This window comes from Lentinula edodes (genome assembly GCF_021015755.1).
Source record: "Lentinula edodes strain Le(Bin) 0899 ss11 chromosome Unknown C8R40scaffold_108, whole genome shotgun sequence".
In the NCBI taxonomy this organism is placed as follows: domain Eukaryota; kingdom Fungi; phylum Basidiomycota; class Agaricomycetes; order Agaricales; family Omphalotaceae; genus Lentinula; species Lentinula edodes.
The window spans coordinates 1-20,468 of NW_025764414.1; the positions used below are offsets into that span (position 1 = coordinate 1).

At 48.2% G+C, this 20,468-nt stretch overlaps 3 protein-coding genes and 1 non-coding gene across 4 annotated transcripts; 2 read left to right on the forward strand and 2 right to left on the reverse strand.

Moving 5' to 3' along the window:
- Positions 1 to 91: 91 nt before the first annotated feature.
- Positions 92 to 3,111, forward strand: C8R40DRAFT_1064372 (uncharacterized protein; the record flags this gene model as incomplete). The annotated part of the gene is made up of 10 exons (XM_046225560.1): positions 92 to 283; positions 341 to 637; positions 687 to 755; positions 812 to 996; positions 1,048 to 1,365; positions 1,422 to 1,923; positions 1,972 to 2,053; positions 2,108 to 2,249; positions 2,304 to 2,962; positions 3,026 to 3,111. Coding segments are annotated over 10 exons (2,532 nt in total), but the record flags the coding sequence as incomplete, so codon positions are not given.
- A 1,547-nt stretch (positions 3,112 to 4,658) lies between these two features.
- On the reverse strand, positions 4,659 to 5,894 carry C8R40DRAFT_1182486 (uncharacterized protein; the record flags this gene model as incomplete). The annotated part of the gene is made up of 2 exons (XM_046232971.1): positions 4,659 to 5,546; positions 5,572 to 5,894. The coding sequence occupies 2 exons, from the start codon at positions 5,892 to 5,894 to the stop codon at positions 4,697 to 4,699; spliced, it is 1,173 nt and encodes a 390-aa protein (XP_046078731.1). The 3' UTR covers positions 4,659 to 4,696.
- Positions 5,895 to 11,197: 5,303 nt separating this feature from the next.
- C8R40DRAFT_1178895 (uncharacterized protein) lies at positions 11,198 to 18,343 on the reverse strand (the record flags this gene model as incomplete). Its single annotated transcript, XM_046232938.1, has 15 exons — positions 11,198 to 11,776; positions 11,824 to 13,345; positions 13,416 to 13,597; positions 13,669 to 14,430; positions 14,965 to 14,995; positions 15,044 to 15,276; positions 15,332 to 15,517; positions 15,581 to 15,700; positions 15,755 to 15,844; positions 15,903 to 16,009; positions 16,060 to 16,275; positions 16,327 to 16,899; positions 16,948 to 17,226; positions 17,607 to 18,190; positions 18,249 to 18,343. The coding sequence occupies 15 exons, from the start codon at positions 18,341 to 18,343 to the stop codon at positions 11,198 to 11,200; spliced, it is 5,559 nt and encodes a 1,852-aa protein (XP_046078732.1).
- Positions 14,597 to 14,694, forward strand: C8R40DRAFT_t316. The gene has a single exon. It is a non-coding gene; the product is annotated as a tRNA-Asn (tRNA).
- Positions 18,344 to 20,468: the final 2,125 nt, after the last annotated feature.

Below are 20,468 nucleotides of genomic sequence, written 5' to 3' on the forward strand. Positions count from 1 at the left end.
AATGTATGTCTTCTCTGATTTGGCTGCACTAACTGCATCTGATTGATATTTGCTTTAGTACCTAGCGGAGTGGAGGCTGGAAATCCCTCGATACCTCAAGGAAATTCTCCAACATGAAGGCCTTGAGAGCGTGAGGAATCAAATTAACTGCGCTTGTGGCCAGGCTGATTGGATGAATGAATATGGGACTGGGTATCGGTGCACGGATTGCTTCGATAGTTTACTCTGGTGTCAGGCATGCATTGTGACTCGTCATGGATGTAGTCCCTTTCACCGAATCGAGGTAAGGCAATAAAAGCAATCTTTTACTTAGTTTAATTCTATCTGACACATACATAAGAATTGGACGGGAGCTTACTTCAAGAAAACAAGCTTGTACAACTTGGGCCATGTTTTCCATCTTGGTCATACCGCGGACCGTCCATGTCTTGGTGCATATTCAAATCACAAATTCACCGTCATCGATACTACTCGTATCCATACAATATCTGTGCGGTTCTGTAGATGCCATCTAGCAGTCGAGGATCGATATCAGCTTCTTCGAGCACGTCTCTATCCCGCAACAATGAACCTCCCGCAAACTGTAGCAACTTTCTCGTTCCTTGAGTTTTTCCAAAAATTGAGTTTCATGTCAAAGGTTTGGAGCTCATGTATCCACTCAAAGTGCGTGCTTATCAGATCACCAGGTATCTGCTACTGAGTACTACTCTGCAATTGAATGGATGACAGATAACACGGGCACAAGAACACCTCCAGTAAACCCGTGTAATCATCTGATCTATAAGTCTATCCACTGACTGGAAATGTACAGGTTCGCTCTCGAGAGGTTTTACGAATGATTCGTGAATGGCGACATCTACGAATGTTGAAGCATGCCGGTGTTGGATATAAAGGCGTGGACCAGGATGTACCCGGCATCTTGGCAGTCAAGTGTGCAGCCTGTCCACATCCTGGAATCAATATTCCTGGAGATTGGGCCAGCAATCGAGAGAAAATGTGAGCATATATACTGTATAACCTGTACTCATTTTACTTAGCTATTCATAGATGGTTGTACAAGGTTTTCTTCGCCCTCGATGCAAATTTCCGTCTCACCCGTTTCAACGTATCCTCTGAAGCTCGTGATCCTGGGTTCAATAAAGGAAGAGCATATTTCGTGGATGATCCCACTCTGCAGGATCATTTAGCTTCTTTTGCTGGATGTTGGCCTGCCGAAAAATCGGATTGTAGCAACCATGATGCTATCAAACTGGCGAACAGGCGAGGAGATCATAATCTTTCAACTACTGGTCTTGCTCTTGCTACTTGTGCACGTCACGATACAATTCATGCCAATTCTGGTGTTGACTTACGCCTCGGAGAAGAGTGAGTAAATTCATCTGGAGCTCTCAATAAAATTTCTGATTGATTTGTCAATACAGGTATCTGCTTATGGACTATTCCCTGCTATCTGCTATACAATCCTTTCCCAATTTACCTGTCATGGCTTCATACGACATCATGTGTCAATTTTCAAAAAAACTGTATGCTCGGATTGGATCATATCCCGACATGCTCAAAACGCCAACCCCGTTTCCTCGTTATCAACTTCTTGTTCCCAAGTTTCACCTGGCAGCTCACAAGGAATCGTGCATTTGGAGCTTTTCATACAACTATGCACCAGGAGTGGGACGTACAGATGGGGAAGGTGTGGAACGAAACTGGGCTATCGCCAATTCCTTGTCTGGGAGCACGAAGAAGATGGGTCCTGGAAGCCAACGTGATACCCTCGATGACCATTTTGGCGATTTTAACTGGCGTAAAATGATTTCACTAGGTGTGTTTTGTCCCTCATTCAAACTCTGTGTTTGGAGTTTATTGTATATGTTAGCATCACACCTCCACTCTAAAGCGGTCGAAGCAGCTACAGTCCGAGAGGAAATGGTTCGTGCATTTCATGCTGCTTCAGAAGGATTATAGGAAAGCACAAAGAAACAATGGCGCCAAATGGTACTGGCCTGGGAGGCGGATCCAGACAAGAGGATGCCTAACGCTTATGAACATACTATCAGAAGTATATCATTGCCTACTGTGACATACACGTTTCTTTGGCTGAGTGATTTTACAGAGTACACGATGAACCGCACCCGACTGGAGCTGGCCAAAGAAGATGCAGACTTGATTGGAAACGACACAGCAGCTCAGGCAGTAAGTGCTCGAATCAGTCGCAATCAGCTGATCTGCCAGGGTTTAGAGCTGGAAGAACAACTGTAAGCTGTCTCTATAATGGGTTAATGCTTGTACTCAGCTTCACCTTTCTCCAGAAGGCATCTTAAGTTTGATATGAAGACAGTCACTGAAGGCTCAACTGACTTAGTTCGTGCCAAAACGACCGAGCGGTCAACAAGCCTCCGCCGCAGAGTTGAGGTGTTTGCTGAGTTACAGGCCCTCCATATGCCCATCACTGTAATCCTTCGGCAACAACTCGCCTCCTCTGGTCAAACCCACTTTGTGTATGACCTACCCCTTTTACTTCCCTCCCAGGTCTTCCGCCTAGGCTCGTCATGTGATTTAGTGTTATTGGACTTCGAATGGAGGCTCCGTTATGCAGCAGCCCACGATGCTCTAGAGCAGATGCGTAAGCACTTACTCGAACACAACTGGTCTATTGACTGGAAACGTCAGTATGGCCATGGTGTAAGAGATGGAACTCGGTCAGCAAATAATGTAAGTAAGCTCACCGACAAGGTTGAGGCATGTGCTGCGCGGTACCGCATTCATTACGCAGTATTATCCACACTGGCAGAGAAGTTGGGCAAAGTAGGCTGGTCAGCAGACCTACGGGAGCTTCGTGACAGCGATATCAGGGCTATCTCCCGCAGGAATGAAGAGACTTTACGGCTTGGGGAAGGCTATGTCGTGACTTCATGGATTTGGAATACCTCAGGTATCGACAAAACAGATGATTTGTCACTGGCTGAGTGTTGGTGTTATCTCATTGTCATTCAACTCGAGCTAACATGTTTACTCAACTTTTCTTGAACAGGTTTACAAGTGTCTTGGTGCAAGGCCCGGGCTAGAGCATTGCGCTGGCAAGAAGAATGTGTACTACTCCAGGAGGAGATGCGATGAGTGAGAGCATTTCTAGAACACGAGGTGAACAAGTGGAAACTCAGGGCCAGTGAGGCTTCTGGTGATCCGGGTGCATCTGCTTATGCTCATCGCCAAGCAAGTATTCATGGAAATATCAAGGATTTTTGCATTGAGAAGTGGACTGGCCTTGACGCTATGCTTGCCGGTGGACTTGGGGGCATATCACTTCACGGAGAACAGTTGTTTGTCAATTGATGTACATACTTAGTGGAAAATATAGAACTGCTTTGACATCCCAAATTCAGCTGATAGTAGATACACCTCTGATGCAACGACGCAACTTCTAACCTCTCCATGCAGCTTCTTCACCTTCGCAGGTCCCTGATCTGCTCTGTCCTGTCCGATTACAGTCACGATCTCATCAATAACATCTGCCTTTAGCCACGATGGATCTGGACGCGCAAAGTCACCCTTATTTGGCCAAGGAAAGTCGGGGGCGTGCCAGATGAATACTAATTTGGGCTCAACAGACTTACCTGGGATTGTGGATAATGTGTTTCTTACCAGACCAGAGTGATTCAGGTGAGCTGCCAGTCATTGTGCAAAATTATAAAGTTGCTCGCACTAATGGTTGTACACAATTACAGCGTTATAGGTTGTTTACACAAGTATTGAAAACAATTCTTTGAATCTTGAATTTCATCTGGAGCTTTAGATCTGTTTGTGCCTTTGGCGTTGTCAAGTGTCGAGATGATTGACAATGCCAGTGGTGCGTAAGGCGATTACTCTCACTCTCATCGAATCATGCAAAGGGAGACCCTTGCACTAGAAAGAGCTTCTACTACATACAAGAGCTATACAAGCAGGACTCCAGGAGGTGCAACGTTGCTCCCTTGGAAGGCGCCGACAGACCTGCTCAAGGAGAGCGACTCGGAGCCTGAGTACGTCGTTGTTGACAAGTTGAAGGAGAAAAAACCTCGGAGGTTATTACTGGGTTATTAGTATGTATGTATGTATGTATGTATGCCAGTGGGGTCCGTCCAAGCGCTGAATATAAGGCGAAACGGGAAGAGAGTACCTACCGCTCTACCTACCATCCATCTCTATCCATCTCTATCCATCTCTATCCATCTTCGTCACTTCTCTATCCATCTTTGTCACTTCTCTATCCATCTTCGACGGTTCGTCCAACTTCTTCGTACTCTCTATTTTCGTCATGTATTGTTAAAAGTTGTGGTTGGTATAATTCGGACCTCGTTGAGTTCAGCATTGCGTTGATTTGAGTTGCATTGCGTTCAATGGAATGGAGTTCCAGCATTGTGTTGCGTTTTGTTCAGCGTTGAAACGATAAGAAAGAAAAAATATATATATTTCGAGGTTTTATTTCGAGGTTTATTTTATTGAAGTTGTATTTCGAGGTTTTATTGAAGTTGTATTTCGAGGTATTGTTTTATTTGATTGAAGACGTATTTTATTGAAGTTGTATTTGATCGAAGATTTATGTATGTGAATCTGCATGTTGTTGAAGTGTAGATATCTAGAATCCCATCCATACTGTAGCATACTGTACCCTATGTATCCCATCTAGTAACGTTATCCACTACATCTCTACCCATCTACCCATTTATCCGAACAACCCACTCCCGGGGAACAACTCCGTCTCTGATGAATCAGAGAGCGAGGAAAGAGACGACGAAGCGGATCGCGGCAGAGGTCCCTTCGCTGGTGCGGAGGAAGAAGCAGATGGGTTCGGAGAATGATGGAATGGGTTGATATCCTCCTCATCCTCCTCCTCCTGACCTACTATTCCGTCTCTTTCGTGCTCATCTCCGTCCAAAAGAGGGGATATTAAGGGAACGTGCTTTTGCGTAGTCGGAGGATGGGAAGAAGGAGGATGGGGATGGGGATGGGGATAGACAATCCCTTCCTGGGGGATTTGGTGGATCTGGATGACCTCCGTCGATCCAGGAGAATCGGGGGAACTAGGAGAGCCAGGAGAACCAGGGGAACCAGGAGAACCAGGAGAACCAGGAGAATCGGGAGGAAGTAAGGAATCCACCTCCCCCTCCCTGGATGGACCAGGTACATCCCTCGTACCCCTCGGAGGCAGATACTCAAACACCCTTGCAACGAGGTCCCTGCATTCTTTGATCCCCGTTCCCAATTCTAACCCCTCCCTCCTTTCCTCCCCCGTCCTATCGCTCCCCGTCTCCCTCTCCATCTCCGCCGTCTCCCTCCCCGTCTCTGTCTCTGCCCCCCTCCTCCCCATCTCCACCCTCCTTTCCTCCCCCCTCTCCTCCCCCCTCCCCTCAGCCGCCCTCCCCACATCCCCAACCCAACAAACCCACACTGCATCCCCCACGTCGCGGAGCACGCCGACGCAGAAGATCCCCACGAGGGCGGTGGTGAGTGCTGTGAGGAGGGAGGCTTCGAGGGGAGCGAGGGTGTGTGGAGCTCCAGTGGGAGGTGGGGCGCTGAGGGGTGCGAGGGCTTGGGTACCAGTGGGAGAGTGCGAAACGAAGAAATAGTATGTAATCAACGCGAATGGGAGGGGGAGAGATAAGCGCTCTGGTTACTTCATAGTATGGTAGTATGTTGGGGAAGTCCTCAATGGCAACTTCCGGATTCTCGCCCTTATGAAATATTCTTGTTCGGTTTTGGGCTCCTTCGCGGCCCATCTTAATATCCGAGTCACTCATCCAACATGAGAATAAAGATTCCCTGAAATTTCCGTGCCATAGCTCGTACACTGAATGGACGATATCATGGGAAGCTCCAAATGCTGCTTTATCCAACACACCATAGAGAAATTCGTCGTCCATGGACAATACTTGGCTTATCCGAACGATTCAAAATATCTCCATCTCGAGGATGTTGATGGCCGGCATCCTCATATAAAAACCTCCTGGTGTTGTGTTCTTGTCTTCTAGAGGTTTTTGGAAGTCGATGAACAATAGCCATTGGCTGGTTAACGCTGAGGTCAGAGAAGACTCAGAAATCTTCATCGACGTAATGATCCCGCAGCCCAAGGCAATCAAGGTCCTACCTACGGAGGTAATGTTCAGCCTGCAGGAAGCTGGTGAACAGCGTTTGGTACAGGTGGATTTGAAGGGGAACCTCCGCTGCTAGAAGGTATATTTTCATATCACATTACAACTATAATCTACTGAGGATACCACGTCTCGGAACTCGGAATCAAATTTTCACATATACGCCCAAAAACATTGACTGTCCTGAGAAACCCTTCCATCTGCACAAACACTGAACAGTCTATCTGTATAGTAGTCTCGGGTTTTGAAACGGAAGCTGGAGGAGTTGTGAATGTTTTGGATCGTGTCTGTTGGATCAGATCATTAAAGGTAGAATAAGTACTGAAGATTTTTGACAGCGAGGATTCCTGTGTGCATATGAGGTTGAAAGCGACCGCTCGATGGATCCCGTAAAGCTCACATCAATTTTGGATTTCTTCCCCACAAGTGTTGCGCATCGTCAAGGCCTTGGAAGCAGTTGACCCTCGAACTTGAACTTGAATGGAACGAGGTAAGACTTTCCACGTCTGCAAAAATGTTTCATGACCTCCCAAGTTTCAGATGGTTGACATACATAATAGCATGATAAGCTGATCGAGTGTCTTTGGACATAACCTTATATTATCCTATAATGTATGTAGCAGCTGGTATCAATACAGAGAAGTTTTGCCTGGAGCAAAGCCCCACGCACACACCGCTACGCGAGAATCTAATGCCCGGAGCGTCTGAGCTGTTATAAACTTACCAGCTAGACACTAAAGTAATATAAAGGGTGGGGGGGTCGGTCACAACAAAAGATGAAGGTGTAGGAGATCTGGCGGTGGTGTCGAGAGTGAGCACGAATAGGCGCCCAATAGCATTGATAACCGACAGGATCGATATCATGGCATGATAGGGCATCGGTCAGAAATGCTTTCATTTTTTTTGATGGCATAATGACACGGGCACTAATAGTTGTTGCTCCTTCATACATTGTTTTTACGTTCTCTCATCTCTCGTAGACACCTCCGTAAGCAAAGGCAAGTATGGTTCGCCCCTCGCACTGCTTCATACTGCCCTCTCCAGCCCCTCCACAGCTTCATTGTGGCAGTGTAACCTTGGTCTTTCGTCTTCGGGGCAACCTTTCAAGCATCGTGACATTCTACGAGCCTGTTGAAATAGGAAGATCTATATTCAAGCATTTTACTTGCATACTGTATGCGAAAACTCAAGTGCCTCACTCCTGTGAATGGCCGATGAAGACCAACATCTAAAAGCAGAGTCCGAGAGCTCTGCTCGTTGCTAGCTTCTTTGGCAACGTCTCTTTGCATATTGAACAACATCTCAATAGTACAGCATTGCGCTACGAGGTAAGGTTTGTGATTTCTATGATCATGTATGGCCCATACTGATCAATGGTCATGATCAGATTGTAAGGTCAATATTGTTCCTCCCGTAATGAGTCATTGTAGTCAGGAGCCAACATTCACGAAATTGTCATTCCCAAATCTACAGATTCGCAGTTCCTATCACCAACCTGAACATGAGCCTGAACCGAGAACTTTCCCTAAGAAGAGGCATTATTATCAGACCCCCCGCCGACCGCTGGCGAACTGGAATACTAGCCACCCTTACTCAACAGTCATGCCCATCGTTCAAGACGTCGCCAGATATGGGCAGAGTGAGTATTAAGAACCTTCCATTCAATTTTGGCTCGACTTTCTCGCAAAAAGCAAGTCTGCCTCAAGCACAGCGTCGAACTACGATCTTTCCAGAGATTTGCCAGCGAATCCGGAGGCTCCTGCCAATGTATGTTATTGTACATCTCACGTCAAAAGCAGGACTACTACGGATTGAAGGATTCACCAATTTCTGCTGCTCAGAATAATGACATCGTGTTTGTGCTCATTTGTCTGTCGAGTGATTGCGAGAACTCTTTTGCAGCGCTTCGTCCTCAGCCTCACACAATGGCGTGTCAGCGTGTTCACCAGCTCCAATCGTTCTATCGCCAACGAATTTCGCGACCAATCTCACCTTCAGATGGACCTGGCTGGATTTACGTCTACATCGACAATGGCAACGAGTCTAAGATCGGAATGATGAAGAACTTCAAGCGTCGTCAGCGGGGATGGGACAGAAACTGTCCATGCGCGAATAGGATCTGGTTCAAACCGATACCGACTGCGAACAGATGTAGAGCGGGTAAGTTTCCTCTGTTTCACTCTTGTTGATTTCTTCATGCTCCTTAGAATCTGTTGTCCACATTCTCCTGGAGATTCAGTGTGTCGATTGGCCTCAGCTATATTGTCATTCGTGTAAGAAATGTATGTATTTTTCTTACGATTTGTGACGCGATTCGAATTAGGCTGCTGTCAAGTCCATGCCGCGGGCCTCCATTACGCCGCTCAGTACTCCAAAGATCTGCCCCTTATTGTAATCTCACTCCTATTGTTCTTTCTCGCTACACATATCCTTTCGTTCTAGTCTCTCATTATTGTCTTTTACTCTTTCGTTCTAGTCTCTCCTACTCTACCCTACAGGTACTACTCGTATAGCTCCTAGTAGTTAGTCTGGCGCTCCGCACCGATGCGCCGTTCCGTAGATATAAATACTGCCTGTACGCTACTGTAGTTCCTCAGTTTAATTATCAACTTAGATCAACTTAGATCTCCCTTCTCAACTTAACTCTTCTCTAAGTCTGCAGGCTCAACGCCTTGGAGTACTCCCCATTATAACCTTAGGACTTAGACGTCCTCTGGTTCGCTCCTCGTCACCGGCAATACCGCCGCTCCAACCTGGCTGCTACTTAGCTTCTCTCTCTCTACTCTCGCTCTCCGGGACTAACGGCGTAACGGCGGTGTTGTTAATAACTTCACTACTGTCCCACTCGTCTTCCGCACTTAGACACCTTGTGGCTCTGGCACGGTTACACGGTGTACATGATCTTAACAGCTGCCGGGTGCACGTCGAGAAGTTTATTTTCGCTGGTCATCGCGTGGATATTCGGAGAAAGATTGTGGGGCCAGCGTTGCGGAGGGCAGTGATTGCTTGAAGGTAAGTTTTATTTTGTGTGTTCAAACTTCCAATCAGCTTACGACCAAATCGATCAGGAGGAAGAACTTGTATCCATAGACCTTAATTCTTGTATGTATTGAAGTGCGAAAACTTCCGCCTCGCGGAAGATTACTTGATTCTTGAATGAGAGATAGTGTGCCTTTTTATCGGCCAGTCAAGATAAGTAGTTACCAAGATTTCGAAAGTTCCATATACGTTCCAGTTTATTCTGCCCTACGAACGGGTGCGTTTCGAGAATTTCAAGGGTTTCTTTTTCTAGCTATTACTTGGATAATGTTTTCAATTTTCTCTTCAAGGGGACCTCTCAACCTGTTCAAGCCAGAGGCGCAGTCAAACTTCCGGTTCTATGTATTCATCGCTGAGTTATCGCTTATGCTATTTCATGTGCATGTACTAATTGTGATGTTGACAAGCTATCTAGTTGTACTGATCGCTACAATTTCGACTAGGTACATACATGTCAACCACACTGTAAATGCTGCAGGTAGATTTGAAGTTACGGTCAACGCCCGAAGAAGGAGTGACTCACGATAGTGCTGAATGCTCGATGAAGGTCCACTAGGGTGCTCGCACGGTGTCTGACCACTTCCCGATGCACTCCCAATTCATGACCATTGAGCGTCCATTTTATTTCTTGAGCTCAAATGATAACCTTAATTGTGAGACAATGGTGAAAGATAACATTATGTTTACCTCGTAATTAATCATATCAATTTTAGGCAATATTGATGATAATATTTGTCAAATTGTTCACCCGAAACAAGTAATATTTGAAGATCAAAAAAGATTTTTTTTAATGCGTAGGAAATATTTTCTTTGTAATTACATATGTCATGCAAATTTGGAGCCAAGAAAGATCATATTGTCGTTTTCCTGGTCCGTGTGAAATCATGTTTGTTATTTGGGTAGGTATTTTACTGGAAAAGATAAACTATTTTACTCCTTGGGATTGAAATCTTTTTCGTGTGAATATTATAGGGTCCGCCGTAGTGTCATCAAATACGGACATTTTTTCAGATTTTTTCATTTGACTTTCATACCTGGTGCGGACAAATCGAATAAATATTTCGAGGTTGATCCTGTTCGGACACCGCTTTTATACCGGCCCGAGAGAGCTTGTATGTCCTGATTTGTTTATACCGCGCGGCGGTTTTGCAACGTATAAATGTGTATGCAGCGGGCGGGGGGCAAAGGAGCATTTGAGGCTTTATACAGAATTACCATCTCTTGTACATACATCTATTCTCAAATCAACTGTTTCTTCTCAATGGACAGCTGGGATAGCTCAGTTATATACCTTGATGAAGACAATTTCAGACCTACTGAATGGATTAACTGTGGCAAAACCTGGCCCGCAGATCCCCTACCCAGCCTTTTTATGGCTCGTGCCAAGCTTCTTATGGTCCCACCTGATGCATTCTCCCCATTCTTTCCCATGGATCCTATAGGGGAGTAGAGACAATATTTTCACGGCAATTGCATTGTATGAGAAGCGGTCGAAGAAGGATTCAAAGGAGAATGATGTAGAAGAGTGGTACTGTCATAAAGCATTGTATTCCGCTGAGGAAAACGAAAAAAAATCAATTATTAATATATGGACCTTGATACCAAATGTTCGGACAAAAAACAAAAAATTTTCACTACACCCGGAGGTAAATCCGGACACGATTTCAGGTCTTTGTACGGACAAATTTTCAAAAACTTCGAAAAATTTGGTATCCAGGTTCCTCGGGATTTTGGGGGGGTCCTGTTTTATTTCGAGGTTTTATTCCGAGGTTTTATTGAAGTTGTATTCCGAGGTTTTATTGAAGTTGTATTTCGAGGTATTGTTCTATCTGATTCTGATTGAAGACGTATTTGATTGAAGACGTATTTGATCGAAGGTTTATGTACGTGAATCCGTATGTCCATGTTATTGAAGTGTAGATATCTAGAATCCCATCCATACTGTAGCATACTGTACCGTATGTATGTACCCTATGTATCCTACGTAGTGAGTAACATTATCCACTACATCTCTACCCATCTACCCATCTACCCCCCTATCCAAACAACCCACTCCCAGGAAACAACTCCGTCTCTGATGAATCGGAGAGCGAGGAAAGGGACGACGAAGCGGATCGCGGCAGAGGTCCCTTCGCTGGTGCGGAGGAAGAAGCAGATGGGTTCGGAGAATGATGGAATGGGTTGATATCCTCGTCTTCTGCGTCTGCTGCTGCGTCGTCTGTGTCTGTGAGGTCATGGGAGTCTGTGAGGTCGTGGGAGTCCGAAAGAACAAGACGAGCACTCGGAGGAACCTGAGGAACCGCCTCCCGTCCCTGTTTCAGAGGAACATACTTCTGAGGTGTCTGAGGTGTCGGAGAAGGAGGATGGGAAGAAGGGGTATGGGGATGGGGATGGGGATGGGGATAGGCAATCCCCTCCCGGGGGATTTGGTTGATGTGGATTACCTCCGCCGATCCCTCCACCTCACCCTCACCTTCTCCTTCTTCCCTCGGACTCGAAGTACCCCCCATATCCCTCCTATCTCGAGTACCCCTCGTACCCCTCGCAGGCAGATACTCAAACACCCTCGCAACGAGGTCCCTGCGTTCTTTGATCCCCGTTCCCAATTCTAACCCCTCCCTCCCATCCACCCCCCTCGCCTCCACCCCCCAACCCCACTTACCTCCCTCCCCTCCGCCTCAGTCCCCGTCTCCTCCACCCTCCCCCTCCCCTCCGTCCCCGTTCTCTGGAACCTCCTCGCCCCCGTCTCCATCTCCCCCCTCCCCACATCCCCAACCCAACAAACCCACAGCGCATCCCCCACGTCGCGCAGCACGCCGACGCAGAAGATCCCCACGAGGGCGGTGGTTAGGGCTGCGAGGAGGGAGGCTTGCCATGCTTCGAGGGGAGCGAGGGCGAGTGGGGTGTTGAGTGCCTGTGGTGCTCCGAGGGGAGGTGGTGCAGCTTGGGGTGGGGTATTAGTGGGAGGTTGGGTACCAAAGGGGGTGTAGGGGAAAAGGGAAAGGGAAGTGGGAGGTTGGGTACCAGCGGGAGAGTGCGAAACGAAGAAATAGTACGTAATCAACGCGAATGGGAGGGGGAGAGATAGGGGTGGGGAGAGGGGGGAGAGGAGGGATGGGAAACTGGTTAAGGGTCCTCCGAACCCTCCTCTTAGACCTCCTAGTCCTCTTGAGCCTCGTGATTCTCCTGAGCCTCTTGAGCCTCGTGATCCTCCTGGTTCTCCTGACCCTCCGAACCCTCCGAACCCTCCGAACCCTCCGAACCCTCCTAGGCCTCCTGATTCTCCTGAGCTCAAGTGAAGTTGAGAAGAACCACGCAGGGAAGAAACGGAACCACGCAGGGACGCAGTGCGAAGCGTGGCAGTGCGATACGACACCCCGGTGAGAGCGATGTATATCTGTGGGAAGGGGGAGGTGTGGGGGATGTGGATGAGGTTGGTGAGGCGGCGGGTGAGGAATTGGGTTAGAGGGGAGAGCGGTACACGAAGGAATCCAATGATTCGGAGTACAGGAGAAAGCCGGACTAATCGAAGAGGAGAAAGAGGGGAAACCGGGGAAGGCAGTATCGAAGAACCCAAAGCCATACAGAAAAAAGAAACCAAAGAAAAGAGTAACGCGGGAACACCGAGTAACAGGACTCTGATGACCAAGGAAAGTGAGGAGAGTGTTGTTTCGCGGAGGGCGGAGACGACGATGGAGCCGAGGGAGGAGTGGGATGCGCGTGTGAGGGCGGAGAGGAGGAGGAGGGAGGGGGGAGAGGAGGGGGATGGGAGGGGGGATTGGTTCAAGTCCAGGTCCGGGTCCAAGTCCAAATGCAAGTCCAAGTGCGCTTCCAAGTCCACATCCGAGGTTAAGGGTGGTGCCCACGGCACCCCATAATACCACCCCCCCACGACCGCTGCGGTGGTGACCCTCAACACTCCCCGAGTCACACCCCACGTCCACACCCACACCGCTGCTGCGAAGAGTGTCCAGGGTGTTGGTGCGGTGGATATTACGATGGCGAAGGGGATGGAGAGGAGGAGGAAGGAGAAGAGGAGGAGGGGGCTGAGGAGGGGGAGGAGGAGGGAGGGGAAGGAGGGGTGGGGGTATGCAAAAAGAAGAAAAGTCGAAAGCGAGAGCAAAGCATGTGTATGGTTAACCTGTGCGACGAGGCGTGGAAAGGCGATGTAGAGCGTGTACAGGCTGTGGAGGAGGTATATACATATTAGAATAGGGAGGAGCGAGAGGAGTCGGAGAGACAGAATATAATCACTGGTAGAGTAGGAGGCGAGTAACCCCCACACCCCAGATCCCAGCAACAAAAGCGGAGTTCCGAGTGCGCTGAGGAACATCACTGGACGCATCCATAAGCGGAGAAACACAAGGTGCAGATACGAAGCAAAGGCGGAGAGGAAGATTAGTGGGATTAGAAGGGGGAGGGTGGGTAGTAGGACCCTACTCCCAATCCTAGTATTACTTGTGAAAGAGAAGAACAAAGCACTGAGATAACAAACACAAACACACACTCCCCAGATCCACGTCCATACTGCGTCCTGGGTCTTGCGAGGACGACGACGACGGGGAGAGGGGAGGTTGAATGATGTGGGTTCAGTTGGGGGAAGTAGTGATTCTGATAACGAGTCGAAGGCGTTTGTGCGTGGGGGGATACGAAGCCCGGAGGCGATTAGGCCAGAGGGTAGGTCCCCGTCTTCACTCCCACTTTCACTCTCCCTATCCTGGTTATCGTTACCCTCCTCCCTCGGATCCCCACCCTCGTACCCCTGATGCGCCAACCACCCATACCCATACCCAGACACCCCACTCCCACTCCCACTCCCACTCCCCAAATGTGGATCGTCCGTGTCGAAATCGTATTCATCCCCTCTTCTAGTCCCAGTCCCTCTCCCAGTCCCAGTCCCAGTCCCTCTCCCTATCCCTATCCCTATCCCTCTCTCCTCATCCTCATTCTCGGCATCAGATCCCTCTGAAGTAGTAAACGAATAAAACAACGGCTCGACACCCGACTCCGTCTCCGTCCCCGTGTTGGTATTGGGATTGCCACGTGCGTTGGTGAGGAACTGCGATGCGTATGCTGCGAATGAGGATGCCATTACGCGAGTGTCTGAGTCTGAGTCTTGGTGGTGTGAAAGTGGAAGTGGTTTGTAGTTCGTGGTATGTGTTTGGCGATGGTGTGTGTGTTTGAGTTTGTGGTATGTACTCTGTACTTCGTGGTTTCTGGTGCTAAGAGTGGAAGTAGTCGTAGAATCGATGAACGTATCTTCGAACCCCTAGTAGAAGCCTGAAGAAGTTCGTGTACCTATATCCGGATTCCTTCAGTTTCACTCCGTACGCGTCATTTTCATTACCAACCATCCCACGTGCCCTTCCCTTCTTCCCACCCTCTCTCCCTCTTTTCCTCTTTTCCTCTTTTCCCCACACCCCCAAAAAGATATCTGCCCCATGGCTGAGTTGGTTACAGCGTCCGACTGTTATTGCACGGTATACGCATCATATCAATCGGAAGGTCGAGAGTTCGAGCCTCTCTGGGGCAGTTATCATGTCATCGGGTATTTTTTATATGCTTGCTCAAGTGTGTTGTTGGTTGTATGTTTTTTGTTATTTTTGTGGTTTTTTGGTTTTTTGGGTTTGTTTTTGTGTATAGTGAGCTCATCAAGGTCATCATGGTTATCACACTGTGAGGAATCCATCATTTGAGCACTCTTTTTGAGACATTTTCCATATCTGCATTCTTGGGAGGTAAAATTTGCTTCAATTTGAGCGGTAGCCTTCTCGGAAAGAATCCTTCTGGTGCAGGAGTGAACATGTTCACCAGGTTTGGTCTTTTTCAAGGTACTGTTAATGCATCAATAAATGAACATAGATGACAATGGAAGTTCGTACGTGAGGTCTTCTGAGCAATGAGGACATCTGTTTTCATCATCAGGTCTTTCACCGGGATAGAATTTTTGACAGATTATCCGTTCCGGCTGCGCGATAAAAACATTGACCAGTGTACAACAATCGGTGACAGGATCGCCACTATCGAGATCCTTGACCAGACTTGCGAATGAAGATTCAATCCTATATTGCTTGTCATCTAAGCCACCAGCACTCATGCCCAACACAGGCTCGGTCTAATGTAGAGACAATTTGAATAGAGTTTATATGTTAGTATTATGGATTACGCACCGGATTGACCATTTGGCGGACGGCAGCTTCATCGAAGAATTTTTGACGAGCTTGTTTGATACGCAGATCTGATTCACGCAAGTACATAAAACAATAGGTGTTTGAGGCTTTGGCTGCAATTTGACGCAACTCAATGATTTGATTTTTGACTTCTTCAGATTGCTCGTCAGCTAGCAATTGGTGAATCTTGTTCGTGGCTTGAGTAGATTGGATCAAGTATTGTAAGCTATCCGAAGTAAAAGTTCATACCTCATCCTTTTCGTTTTGTAGCTTGACAAGTTCCGGCTCATTCAATAGTTTCGCCCTCTCCTCCAAAGACAGATGTTGAGGTGCATTAGTATCTTGACCTGATGAGGCAGCGATAACTGTCTAAAGGTTTCGTCAGGGAAGGGGATTTCAACCAAACGTAAAATCAATGCCTACCCGAAAGAGTGTTATTCTATTTTCATCCTGACCTCTACGATTAGATACAGCGGATAGGTCAGCGGTTATGGTTTTCGACTTGTATTTATTCTATAATTTTCGTCAGTCTTTAATCAAGAGACGAAATAGATCTACTTGCAAAGTAAACTTTGGAGTTTGGGTCATGCAACATTAACGTCTTTCTCACAGTTTCCCCAAGATCCACATCTGCTTTGTTTCCCTGAGACGCACGAAAGTCATATGGAGTAAGGGGTTCTAAATGTGATAAGATGCCAGCACACAAAAGAGAGAGCAGTTGAACCTACCTAGGAATCCTGCAGCAATAGAAAGTGACTTCAGATAATGAAGTAATCCATCATAGGCAAATGCCTCAGTCTTCAATATCTTGCCACCTCCTCCCTTTTCCTCCTTTCGCAACACAGGAAGAGTTAGCACTTCGTTTCGAAGAAAAATCTTGACTCGTGTGGTGGGTGGTTTTTCGGGGCAAAGGAGACTCTCGATAGAGTGGAAATGAGCAAAGACTGAATCATGGAATGTGAGACATAGAAGAGGCAGAACAATACATGTCATACGATGCTCCTTGCGAAGTTCGAGAGTGAACAGCAGTTTTTGATATCGGTGGTCCATGTCGCGATAACCCTTGACAAGGTTGAGTTGAATGTCGACGACAAGGGAGGGATGAGCCGGATCCTCATCATCAGGAATAAGATAAAAGTCAACGTCACCCCAGGTGAGAGCCTCGTTGGAACCGCAATAACAAGCTGATTCAATGACAGAACCAGGATGAGCAGCAGAAGCAGCAGAAAAGAGAATGAGGAATGCCATCTGCAGGCGAGTTTGGTTAGAGCGAAAGATATTTGTGGCCGAATGAAGAGTCTCCATGATGATTTGAAGACATTGAGGTTCGATGTGCTTCAATGTCCTAACCTTGGTTGAAAGTTTCACTAATGCCTGCAGTTCCTCAGATAACAGATAGGAGCGCACTTGGTAGCACATTTCCGGAGTTGGATGAACATTTGCGTAGCGAGGCCAAAGTGCAAGGAAGGTGTACATATAGCCCCTCAGGGTTTCCAAACGGATGAACGTGGAGGCATCTCTACCAAGGAGGGCAGATGCTAAATAGCAGACAAAGTCCTTCACATATTCTGTAAAACATGAGTGAGACGACTGCATACAATCAGATGTAGACGGACCTAATGGAGGCAAGGGTGTTCCTATAACAATTTCTGCAGGCTGGGCTTGTTTCTCGGACCTGCCTTCTTCAAAAATTTCTTGAACGTACACCGCAAATTCTCTATAATGACCTTTGACATTTTCATGATTATGGATAGTTGGACGTGTCAGCTTCTTGTAGTGGTGAACATCGCGACTAGACTCAAAGTGATCTCTGAGAGCTGAATTGTTCTGGAGGCGCTCCCGTAGGACCTCTCGGTTGGAACGCTTTGCTTTGTAGGTGATCCTGGAGGGCGCGGCTATGGTAGTAGAAGGAGAGAAAGAGGCAGAGAAAGTTGGACGGTGATTACTTCAGCAAATTCCCTGCTCGAGTGATGACATCACTGCAAAGAGGAATGACCAAAGGCAATGTCCAATTATAGCCCAAGAATTTCTCTGAAAATGGAACCGGACACGCCGTACCCAGCTTTGAGGTGGGTAGTTCATTTTCGGAGCAAGTCTAGGGCTACAGCTCGAAATCGACTTTGGATCCTAAGCGCGCGTGACATTGCGAGCATTGGTCGAGGGTTTTGCTCCCAGGCGAGTAGCATCTTTAAATGACGAAATGTCCAATTACTGTATACAGAAGGAAGCACGACAAATTTAGTCACGGGTGACATTGAAGTAAGAAGATACACACTGGTTAATTCTCGCGTGATAGGAAGGCATCTTCGGTTTCGTCCATGGCTTTGGGTACGAGAGTCAATGGACGAGGGATTGCTAGTGGTAGTGGTAGGAACGCGAGCATTATTATTGGAGCGCGTCGGTGTGGGTGTAGAGGGAGGTTGGGGAGAGGTGGAAAGGGGGTGGAGTGTGGAGAGGTGCGAGGAGGGGGTCGAGGTGGTGATGTAAGGAACAGCTGGAGCGGGTATTGGGACAGGAGAGGAGCTTGTGCTTCGGATTGGACGTAGGGATCCGCGGAGGTAAGTAGAGAAGATAACGTGAGAGGGGTTTTTGTCGTTGTTGTTGTTGTTGTCCTCGGTGAGAGAGACGGAGGAGGCAAGGAGTGATAGGACATCGAGGGGAGGTGGGGTTGGGCGGGAGGGGAGGAGCGATAGGACAGGGACTGGGGCGGCGGAGGCGAGGAGGGAGATGGGGAGGGCGGCAGAGGAAAGGGAGACGGAGACGGGAAGGGAAAGCGAAAGGGAGGAGACAGGGCTGCGCCTAGGCACAGGGATCAAAGAACGCAGGGACCTCTTTGCGAGGGTGTTTGAGTATCCGCCTCTGAGGGGTATGGGGGATGTACCTGGTACATCCAGGGAGGAGGAGGTAGATTCCTAACTTCTTCCGGATACGGATACGGATGGGGATGGAGAGGGTGAGGGAGAGGTTATCCACATCCACCAAATCCCCCGGGAGGGGATTGCCTATCCCCATTCTCCTTCTCCAATTCTTCCAACTACACAAAAGCACGTTCCCTTAATTTCCCCTCTTTTGGACGGAGATGAGCACGAAAGAGACGGAATAGTAGGTCAGGAAGAGGAGGAGGATATCAACCCATCTACTTCCTCCTTACCCTTCCTCTGCACCATCTGCACCCTCTGCACCTTACCCTGCACCATCTGCTTCTTCCTCTGCACCATCTGCACCGCCCCTGGCACCACCACTATTGTTGAATGTACCACAGGGACGTGTGCCACTGCCATGGTCCCCCGCTTTGTCGTCCCTTTCCTTGCTCTCCTCATCGGGGGAAAGGGAGGAGGGGGGGGTTTTTTGGGAGTGGGTTGTCCGGATAGAGATGTAGTGGATGGGATAATGCTCCTAATGTTCCTACGTAGGGTACGTAGGATACATCGGGTACAGTATGGTAGTCTACCTAGTAACCTACCTAGATATCTACACTTTGTCAAGTCCATGCCTCGGGCCTCCATTCCGCCGCTCGGTACTCCGAAGATCTACCTTTTATTGTAATCTCTCTCTTATTGTTCTTTCTCGCTACACATACCCTTTCGTTCTAGTTCCTCCTTATTGTCTTTTACTCTACCCTGCAGGTACTACTCGTATAGCTCCTAGTAGTTAGTCTGGCGCTCCGCACCGCTGCGCCGTTCCGTAGATATAAATACTGCCTGTACGCTACTGTAGTTCCTCAGTTTAATTATCAACTTAGATCTCCCTTCTCAACTTAACTCTTCTCTAAGTCTTCAGGCTCAATGCCTTGAAGTACGTTCCCCTCGACCTTAGGACTTGAATGTTCTCTGGTCCGCTCCTCGTCATCGGCGATACCGCCGCTCCGACCTGGCTGCTACTTAGCTCCTCTCTCTCTACTCTCGCTCTCTGGGGACTAACGGCGTAACGGCGGTGTTGTTAATAACTTCACTACTGTCCCATTCGTCTTCCGCACTTAGACACCTTGTAGCTTTGGCACGGTTACACGGTGTACATGATCTTAACAGTATAATTAAACTCAATCCGTTAACGTCGTACTGACATATCATTTTTTATGCCTCCGAAAACTCGAGCTCAATCTAGAGCTAACTCCGAAGAAAATACTTTCTTCACTACAGCCCAATCATTTGCCCCTTTCTCCGAATCTATCTCTGCCATTGGTCGACCACGTCGCCGTAATCGCGGTTTCGGTCCAGCTACAGTCCCTACTATATCGACTCTTCCTGAAGCCATGGAAGAAGAACAACAATTTGAGTACAGCACCTTGTACACCGGTGACGGACAACCTGTCCAAGTCCTGACCCCTTGCCGTGGACAACCCCCCGTGGTCGCTCCGGCTCGGGGCCGGTCTACTACTCGAATTGATTCTCCAATCCTCCAAGCCATAGCCCGCCGTACGGGGAAACAACCCCAACGTCGCGCTGCTTCTGAATCTCCTCGTGACCCACCTCCTCACTTCGATTTGGACACTGGTGATCACGATGATCAAGACCCTCCTGTCGACCCCGACGATCCGGGCGCCGATAACAATCATGACGATCTGGATGACGACTCCGGCGGTTTACCGCGTGGTGAGCCTGGTGACCCCAGTGGACCTGGTGGACCTGGTGGTCCCGGTGGTCCCGGTGGTCCTGGTGGACCTGGTGGACCCCGCTCTCCTATCTCTCCTGACATCCCCAACGAGCAACGAGCTATGTTGGAACTTCTCTCGGGATTCAAGGGTTCCATTGAAACCCTCGGTACCGTCCTCGCCGCTCTCGGCCGTCCCTCTGACAGCTCTGAATCCAAGAGCAAGGTCAAGGAGCCAGAGGTATTCGACGGTTCGGATCCCCGAAAACTCAAGACGTTCTTCGTCAATCTCGCCCTGGTCTTTAATGACCGTGCAAAGTATTTCACCGACCAACAGAAGGTGAATTACACCCTTTCCTATCTCAGTGGGTCAGCCAAAGAATGGTTCGTCCCTGATATTCTCGACCCGGATGTTAAGATCATGTACACTGTGTAACCGTGCCAAAGCTACAAGGTGTCTAAGTGCGGAAGACGAGTGGGACAGTAGTGAAGTTATTAACAACACCGCCGTTATGCCGTTAGTCCCCGGAGAGCGAGAGTAGAGAGA